The sequence below is a fragment of the Urocampus carinirostris genome, chromosome 16, assembly GCF_059441175.1.
Source record: "Urocampus carinirostris isolate Australia breed hairy pipefish chromosome 16, RoL_Ucar_1.0, whole genome shotgun sequence".
Taxonomy (NCBI): domain Eukaryota; kingdom Metazoa; phylum Chordata; class Actinopteri; order Syngnathiformes; family Syngnathidae; genus Urocampus; species Urocampus carinirostris.
Window position 1 is genome coordinate 36,806,070 of NC_142364.1, and position 10,024 is coordinate 36,816,093.

At 40.4% G+C, this 10,024-nt stretch overlaps 1 protein-coding gene across 2 annotated transcripts in view; it reads right to left on the reverse strand.

The window, feature by feature from the left end:
• auh (AU RNA binding methylglutaconyl-CoA hydratase) overlaps window positions 1-5,228 on the reverse strand; it is a 34,775-nt gene extending 29,547 nt beyond the window's left edge. Inside the window, exon 1 of one of the 2 annotated variants that reach the window (XM_088355586.1) lies at window positions 4,973-5,228. In XM_088355586.1, coding sequence (XP_088211712.1) covers window positions 4,973-5,198 — 226 coding nt within the window. In that variant the 5' untranslated portion in view covers window positions 5,199-5,228. The remainder of the gene's footprint in view (window positions 1-4,972) is intronic. The other variant, XM_088355585.1, reaches the window with a different exon arrangement.
• Window positions 5,229-10,024: the final 4,796 nt, after the last annotated feature.

Genomic DNA, 10,024 nt, shown 5'->3' on the forward strand with positions numbered 1-10,024 from the left:
GACTCTTTTCAGTTGTTACTGTAAATAGACAATTTATTGACCATAAAGTTGTTGTATTGTACTTGGAATCTTTGAACCAATCCTTGTAATTTTCTTAGAAAACTGCAAAAAGTATTGTTTTAGCAGGTCAGATTTGACCCGTTATTCAAATCAGCCTGAAAGTACTTTCAGATTAGTTACCTTTCAACATTTTCATTGAAATAGACTTGTAGAGTAACCTTCTGTGGCATCAATAAGTTAACTTGGGGTCATTCTGAGTTTTAATTCAGGAGTTAGCAGGGGGGGAGAGAAATTGGGCAGGCATTTTACCTGCCAAAATCTGACTCCCCTGCTAAAATAGATCCTGTTTGAGATACAGACTTGTAACTTCTAGAGTAACGTTCTGTGGCATAAATAAGTCAGCACAGTGAATTTGGGATCATTCTGAGTTTTTATTCAGGAGTTAGCATGGAGGGGATTTGGGCAGGCAAAACAACAAAAAAGCCTGCCCAAATCCTTCCCCCCCTGCTAAAATAGACCCTGTTTGAGATACAGACTTGTAACTTCTAAAGCAGACCTGGGCAAATTACGGCCCGCGGGCCACATCCGGCCCTTTGTACGTCCCTGTCCGGCCCGCGTAAGACCAATCATAAACACCATAAATTAAACAATTTTTTTGAAATTTTATTTTGACTACATATACACTTCATAGACGTAGCGCCTTCACGCGCGTATACACTTGAGTGAGTGAAGGTGATACTGTTCGCCAGGGTACCCTCAAGATGTCGGCACACCCCAAGAAAAGAAAAGTTGATAATGAATGCCGTTTTTTCAACAAGACATGGACTGCCAAATATTTCTTTACAGAAATTAAAGGTAAAGCAGTGTGCTTAGTCTGTGGTACACAGGTTGCTGTGTTTAAAGAATATAATTTGAATCGCCACTACACGACCAAGCATGAAGATGAATACAGAAACCTGTCTGGTGAAGAGCGTGCAAGGGAGTCTGATGCATTGCTTGCAAAACTACAAACCCAACAAGGTTTTTTCACTAAACTTCACACTTCCAGAGATGCAGCCGTCAGGACAAGTTATGTAATTTCTCATAAAATCGCCAGAAAAAGTAAGGCATTTTCCGACGGAGAGTTTATTAAGGAGTGTTTATGGGACTCTGCTGAGCTGATGTGCCCAGAAAAAAAGGGCGCGTTTGAGAACGTTTCACTCTCCCGACGCACTGTAACGAGGCGGATTGAGGACATCGCGGGAAATTTGAATGGATGAAAACTTTATTTCGAACATAAAAATAAAAACAGACAATTTAGAGCTTCAGCTGAAGAAAAGAGCGGCCGACTTTGACTTTTTTTCTCTGGCTTTGGATGAGAGCTGCGATGTACGTGACACCGCCCAGCTGCTCATCTTCTTACGTGGGATAACCGCGGACTTTCAAATCACGGAGGAGTTGGCAGCCATGCAGTCAATAAAAGGGACAACCACAGGTAATGACTTGTTCAGAGAGGTAAATGCATGTATGGACATGTTAGGACTGAAATGGAACAAGCTTGCAGGTGTGACAACAGATGGTTGTCCAAATCTTGTCGGGAAAAATGTTGGACTTTTAAAGAGAATGCAGGATAAAGTGACAGAAATGAACCCTGATCAGAAATTGACATTTTTGCATTGTATCATACATCAGGAAGTGTTGTGTAAGACAGTGTTAAAAATGAAACATGTTGATTCTGTCACTAAAATAGTTAACTTCATCAGAGCGAGAGCTTTAAATCACAGACAGTTTGTTGCTTTGTTGGAGGAAAATGAGGCTGAACATGGTGACATAAGCTATCACTGCACTGTTAGGTGGCTCAGCCTTGGCAAAATTCTGAAAAGTGTCTGGGACCTGAGAGACCAGATTCAGGAGTTCTGTGTTCAGAAAGGTCATGACGTCTCAGAACTTTCAGATGAAGACTGGTTGGCAGACCTCGGATTCACTGTGGATGTGACTGCACTAATGAACGAACTTAATGTCAAACTGCAGAGCAAGGGCCTTTTTGTGCATGAGATGTACAGTGCAGTGAAGGCTTTTATGAGAAAACTGCAGCTTCTCTCAAGCCAAGTGAAGGACAACATTCTGACCCACTTGCCAACACTTAAGGAAGCCAAAAGATCAGGCGATCACCTCCAAAAGTACTCAACCATGTTAGAAACATTGCATGCAGAGTTTTCAAAGCGATTTCAAGATTTCAAAACTCTTGAGAGTGAAATGCACATGGTCTCTTCTCCCTTCAACTGCAGTGTGGATGATGCGCCAAGTGAAGTGCAGATGGAACTCATAGATCTGCAGTCTGACACACTTCTGGCAGATCACTTCAAGTCAGTCTCACTGCTGGATTTTTACTCCTCCCTCAAAGAGGAGAACTTTCCACACCTGAGGAAGCATGCTCAGAGGATCCTAGTCCTCTTTGGATCTACCTATCATTGTGAACAGACATTCTCAGTTATGAAGTTTAATAAATCCAAACATAGATCCTCTATGACTGATGACCACCTCTCAGCTGTCCTTCGCATAGCCACTTCAGACATTCCGCCAGATTTCAATGCCCTTGTTCAAGCCCAGAACAGACTGGATTATTCTCACTGAAGAGGTAACATGAGGTGGAGAACATTACAAGTTATTGTTTGTGGAAATTAACAAGTTAAAAATAAATTGCACTGGTTCAATGATTGTTTTTCTTATTTAACCAATACACCACAATTTCACATAGCCTAATATAAATATTTACAGAGTGCTATATTCTTCTGATTATCAGCATCAGCTATTCAAAATATTTAATTTGAGCATTTTACAATGAAAGAAAGTTGGGGGCCCTCTGACACAATTCAGGTTTCTCATGCGGCCCCTGATAAAAATTAATTGCCCACCCCTGTTCTAGAGTAACCTTCTGTGGCATAAATAAGTCAGGACAGTGAATTTGGGGTCATTTGGAGTTTTTATTCAGGAGTTAGCAGGGGGGGAGGATTTGGGCAGGCAAAAAAATCTGACTCCCCTGCTAAAGTAGACTCTGTTGGAGATACAGACTTGTAATTTCTAGAGTAACCTTCTGTGGCACCAATAAGTCAGCACAGTGAATTTGAAAACTTTCAGACGTTTCTCATAATAATAATATTACTATTATTAACAGTAGTAATAAAAACGAACTAGATTGGTCGAACACCTATTCAGTAACACATCACAAAGTGGAGGTATTCCTCTGTAGTTGGATCCCAAAACCAAAAAACATAATACGGTTTAAAGCGTGTCTTACTTTGCAACCAGTATAGGCAGGGAAGTCCGATTTTAAATGAAAAAAACAAAACAAAAACAACAACAACAATTTGTTTACACCGCGGGATCCAATGCAACCAGGGTTTCATTCAAAATAAAAAAGACATTACATAAGGCTATTATAGTACATCAAATAAAGGCTATTTGTGTACAATTAGTTGTGATCGCGGAAATCATAGCGTACATTGACGTTGGAGACTTTTTCATCCGCGTTAACAAACGCATTTTGTAGAATACGATCGCACTTTATTGTTTACATAAACACGTTATATAGACTAGGATCTCCCAATTGTTACATTAGCTCGCTTTTTTTTTTTAAAAAAGGGTATTATATAGAATACGATCGCTTTTGTCGGAAGCGTGCATTGACGTTGGTGGCTTTTTCATCCGCGTTAACAAACGCATTTTGAAGAATACGATCGCACTTTATTGTTTGAATAAACGCGTTATATAGACTAGGACAGGGGTCGGGAACCTTTTTGACTCAAAGAGCCATAAAAGCAAAAAATATTAATTTTATTTGGGGAAAGAGCCACACCATATATTAGGAGACAAATTTACTAAATTGCTAAACCCGCGCCCCAGGCAAAAGCTTAGTCTTCAGCACATTTATTTTTGATGATTTGATAAAAATTATGAAAAGAGAATAATGCCAGAGCCCCTGTCCCAAAATCAACAAACAGACCACTTTAAACTTGTCTCTTTCTTGCAATGACTCAAGATCGGTTAAACTCCTTTTGACCCTTTTCTATCATACATATTGGTTTCAAAACCAGATGCAAGCATTTATTTTGTAAAAACGTCACAACATTCTGAGAATAGGGAGCCTTATGTGCTTACCTTTGGCGAGAGATGGGAAGGAGTGCTTGTACTTTTTGCATAGCTCCACCCATCCCTCCCACTCACCCAATCAAATGACTAAGTTCTCTTCCGGTGTTTTGGCGTATTTACAGTTCTGTGGATTCATCATAAGGTATCTGAACACTGAACACAGATTACATAGTGAACTTTTATATAAAGGATTCTTTAGCGTTGTACAGCTAAAACGAGTTTTTTTCCCCCCCATTTTTTTGTGTGACACCTTGACTGTAAATTGTAGTGAAAAACGTGCCATATATATACTGCGAAGTAATCTTTCGTCAGTAAGCTTCGGGTTGGCTTTGCGTGTAACTTAATAGGATAGACGAAACAAGTTTTGGACAAGATGGAGAAATTTTGCATGCAATCAAATCTGTCTCTGAGCCACAGATACTCGTAGAAAGAGCCATATATGGCTCGCGAGCCATAGGTTCCCGACCCCTGGACTAGGATCTCCCAATTGTTATAATTAGCTCGCTTTATTGTTTTAATAAGCGTTTAATATAGAATACGATCGCTTTTGTTGGAAGCGCAGCAGAATGCGCGTTCACGCAAGGGGGGAGGATTTTGCATAGGAGTCGGATTTGGGCACAACACCGGCCGAAATAAGAGTCCCCCTAGGAACTCGCTAACTGAACAATGGTTCCATGGGTGAAGTATGTAAAACCCACTACAGCAGCATATTATTGCGCGTGACCTATTTTGTTTCCGGGCCAGACGTACTCATGAAGAGTCATAGATGGCCTTCCGAGCCCCGTTACAGAGCTGTCCATGCAGCTGATAACCGAAGAGGAAAAAGGGGTAACCAAATACTTACCCTCATCGTCTCTGTCAAGATACCTCACGACCAAGTCGTCCTTTGCCTCCAAGCTATAATGCCGTGCCAATAAGCCATAGGTGAAGGGGGCCAAATATGATTTTGCAGAGCCGAAATGCCATCCTGAAGGGAAGTGTGACGAAACGAGTTGGCACGCGCTATTATCGCGTCTGAAAGGAACACGGAAGGCTTGCGAGAGTGCCCTGCCTCCAACAAGGACCGCCATGTTTGTGAAATTAAGTGCATCTTTCAACTTTGACCTTAGTCACATGATTGTCTCACGTGACAACCAGCCCACCAGGTCAAAACATTGAAACAATCGCGAGGAAGTACAATACTATATGTGCATTTTATATTGCAAAAATAACTGTACAAATAAAAAGGCCAAAAATTAAGCACACTTTTACTGTAAATTCTGCACTCAATTTTTTTCCCCATTCATATCCCATTGGATTGTTGTTCCAATGTAGACCACGCCCCTTCCCTACACCCTGCATACCATTCGCTACTGGTTTACAGACAACTAAATATGCACACAAAATGACACCCTGATTTCAGTATTTTATATTATAGTTGTTCGTTTGGCTTGGATGCGAATATATACAACATGGCATACATCTCCATGAGAACAAAATCAGCATGCTTGACCTCTGTGCCTGAGACGATTGTGCCAAAAATGTATTCAGTTGTACCTTGTTAGTAAGCATATACATGCTCATCCCTGACTGCACTAGAAGACATAGTACTGCATGAAAAAAAGATAATTGGCAAAAACATCAGCTCATGTACCCTCTCTGTCTTTGTGTGTGTGTTTTTTGTTGTTAAACCTTAAACTGATTAAATGTTTGCAATAGAAAGTTATGTAAAAATGAACAAATGAAAGAATGAATAAAACAAATAAAAGTTAGCACGCACCTTTTGGAGGTTTACAAAACATTGGAGTACTTAAAACACACCTTTAAAGGAATGTAAAGGTTTTGTGTACACTTGACCCAAGGCAGTAGTTATGGTACCCCAGCGTAATTGTTTTTTAATTAGACATAATACAGTGACTTAAACATTCAAAGTACGGCAGTTGCGATTGAATTTGTGATTGAGTGTTAACATGAAAAATGTATAATGAGTTTTCTTTTGAAAAAGTAACTAAAGATTTTTTAACAGAAATTAAAATCAACTAGAATCTTTTTTTAGGGCTCTTACCAACCCACTTGATTTGCTTGACCTGCAAATAAATTGTATAACAGCAATTAGTCACTTTAAAATGGTTGCATTGTACAACAACAAATCCTTATTATTTCTTAGCAAAATTTACTAAGAATTCTACTCGGTATTGACTATACAGCATGATTGGGCAGACTATGGTCCATGGCCCACATGTAAGGTAAGATCGGGTCTAAAAAAATCAGCAGGACCCGACCCGAGTATAGAGGGCTCCGCGCTTTGTGCTAAAAATAGTAACACGGCTTCGTGCCGCCATCTTGGAAGTCTGTCGATTACAAGCGGTGATAGCGAGAGGAGCAAATATTTACTCAGTTTGTCTATTTATTTACTCAACTAGCTTCGTTTGTGTACGGATTTTGTCCATCGACACTATGGAAAACTACGTGGAGAGTTTAGACAAGCAAGCACGCGAGCGGTACGCTGCGAAGTTGCATTTTATTGGAAAATTGGATCCCTACAAAATTAAAAACAAGGACTGGAAGTCTGATCCCGATTTGTTGCCGTGTGTGACTTACATCGAACTTGTTAACTATCTTATTTTCCACCCAAGTCCCTTTTGTGAACTGAAGGATTTTCAAAACTACAAAAGTATGGAAGCCTACGACAGATTTGTGTCTGGTTGGGTTCGGGATGTGTCTGTGCACACAAGCGAAGGTGATGAAAACAAGATTGTGAAAGGGAAAGTTCTACATTCTCAGAGTTTGTCTCAGCCAAGTTTACAACCATGGATCATTGTTGACAAGTCATCATCGATTCTGTGTGCCCATTGCAACTGTGTTGCAGGTTTAGGGGAATGTTGTTCTCATGTTGCTTCCCTTTTGTTCTATATTGAACAACCCGGGAAAGGCAACGCTTCTCCGAAGTTAGCTTAGCTTTCGGGGGCTTTAAATCCTCTATTGACGCGAATTGACTGAGGAAAGGAGACTCTCTTTCCCTGAAACCGCGTTGAATTTCTCCACCAAAATAGTGTACGAATGAGAAACGGAGTTTTGTTCGGTTTTTAAATGTCGTTTTCGGCGAAATACCTCACATACATGTTATAAAAGTAGTTTGGGGTCGTCGAGCTGTTGTCATGAAGTACACATGTCCCATAACCTTTTTAAAATTTATTTCTACATCATAAATAATTCAATTTACCTGTCAGAAAGTGGTCAGAACAAACACGAACACAGTCAAGCTTTGGCAAATTCGACCAGTTGATAACTGCCAGCCACATTCGTCTTCGTTCACTTTTCTCCTGAGCTTCAATCCCCTGATCGTAAACACACTTCGGAAGTCTAAAGAAGCCCTTCCCACCCTTTTCCCCTCGGCTACAACAGCCAACAATAACGCACATATTCGGCATTACAATGTAGAATCTAACTGGTTCGCTGAACAATAACAATGAAGTGAAAAGCTTTGTGGACTTCCAAAATGGGCGCCAGCAATGCATTGTGGGTAATCTTAGGACCTTGAAGCACTCTATATAAACCTGAAGCCGCCGCATTAACTTGATTTAATCAACGAGCCCGGAATAAAGCTCAAGCTTTAATTTTCCGCCAAAGTAAATACGAATCTTTACTCCGGCCGTGCGTACTTCAGTGCCGAACTGGGCTGAACTACGCAACTAGGGATTTACTTGGGGCCGAGTCCCCAAAATCAAGTGTGCACTGCAAGTGCAGCGCCAAAATGAACGGTTTGGCGCTAAAGTTCGTATCTCAACGACGTTCAGCGAACTAAAGTGAAACTGAACAAACCAGGACAGAAAATAAAATAAAATTCTGCAGATTACAAGCTGCAAATAGTGAAAGATTTTGCCAAAAAGCAGAAAGAAAGTTTGTAAAGCTTGTAAGCTATAGAGTGCTTCGAGGTCCTAAGATTACCCACAATGCATTGCTGGCACCCATTTTGGAAGTCCACAAAGCTTTTCACTTCATTGTTATTGTTCAGCGAACCAGTTAGATTCTACATTGTAATGCCGAATACGTGCGTTATTGTTGGCTGTTGTAGCCGAGGGGAAAAGGGTGGGAAGGACTTCTTTAGACTTCCGAAGTGTGTTTACGATCAGGGGATTGAAGCTCAGGAGAAAAGTGAACGGCGAAGACGAATGTGGCTGGCAGCTATCAATCTGTCGAATTTGCCAAAGCTTGACTGTGTTCGTGTTTGTTCTGACCACTTTCTGACAGGTAAATTGAATTATTTATGATGTAGAAATAAATTTTAAAAAGGTTATGGGACATGTGTACTTCATGACAACAGCTCGACGACCCCAAACTACTTTTATAACATATATGTGAGGTATTTCGCCGAAAACGACATTTAAAAACCGAACAAAACTCCGTTTCTCATTCATACACTATTTTGGTGGAGAAATTCAACGCGGTTTCAGGGAAAGAGAGTCTCCTTTCCTCAGTCAACTCGCGTCAAAAGAGGATTTAAAGCCCCCGAAAGCTAAGCTAACTTAGCCACCGGTGCGCCGTTCGGAGAAGCGTTGCCTTTCAACATAGAACAAAAGGGAAGCAACATGAGAACAACATTCCCCTAAACCTGCAACACAGTTGCAATGGGCACACAGAATCGATGATGACTTGTCAACAATGATCCATGGTTGTAAACTTGGCTGAGACAAACTCTGAGAATGTAGAACTTTCCCTTTCACAATCTTGTTTTCATCACCTTCGCTTGTGTGCACAGACACATCCCGAACCCAACCAGACACAAATCTGTAGTAGGCTTCCATACTTTTGTAATTTTGAAAATCCTTCAGTTCACAAAAGGGACTTGGGTGGAAAATAAGATAGTTAACAAGTTCGATGTAAGTCACACACGGCAACAAATCGGGATCAGACTTCCAGTCCTTGTTTTTAATTTTGTAGGGATCCAATTTTCCAATAAAATGCAACTTCGCAGCGTACCGCTCGCGTGCTTGCTTGTCTAAACTCTCCACGTAGTTTTCCATAGTGTCGATGGACAAAATCCGTACACAAACGAAGCTAGTTGAGTAAATAAATAGACAAACTGAGTAAATATTTGCTCCTTTCGCTATCACCGCTTTTAATAGACAGACTTCCAAGATGGCGGCACGAAGCCGTGTTACTATTTTTAGCACAAAGCGCGGAGCCCTCTATTGACAAGAAGCAGAAATGACATCTGACGTGAGGCAGGTAGAAGGACAAAACCCGACGCCGAGGAGGAAAATTTCTTTGAATACTGTGTAGTGATTTTGTGTTAAATAAAATGCTTACCATACTATAACTTTATCCGAATAATTACTTGTGTAAAAATAACTGCATGCTGTGTAGATCCTCAACAAAGGAAAAAAATAAAAAACGGCAAGAGAGAAGCCCAATGATTGATATTTTAATGCCGAACCCGGCATGGAAATCAGGTCGGGTTCAGGTTTGGCGGGCCCAAGATCTTACCTTTAGCCACATGCGAACAGTCAGTTCTGGCCCACCAAATGAAAATGTAAAAATATGTTCATATGTATAATTTTTTTAAAAAACAAACAAAAAAAACCCCAAGAAAGTGTTCCTAATGAAAATGCATTGTTTTGGTGCCTATCTAGTCTCTAGCGTGCCCAACATTCAAAGAGCATTTTGCGACATTGGGTATTATTTAGCGCCTCTTAAGTGGTTAAAAAAAATAAATTAAAAAATTGAATAATAGGCAAAAATGCATCAACTGTCATAGAAACGTGCTTTTCAAAATAAAAACCATAGGACATAACATGAGGCTTTCCTAGATGGAGCAGACATTAGTGTTTGCCATCTTGCTGCTTAAGGGTACCCCGAAAACAAAAACCCTTTGAAAGCCTGGACCAAAGAATGAGAAGAAAAGTGGAGCGGTTTG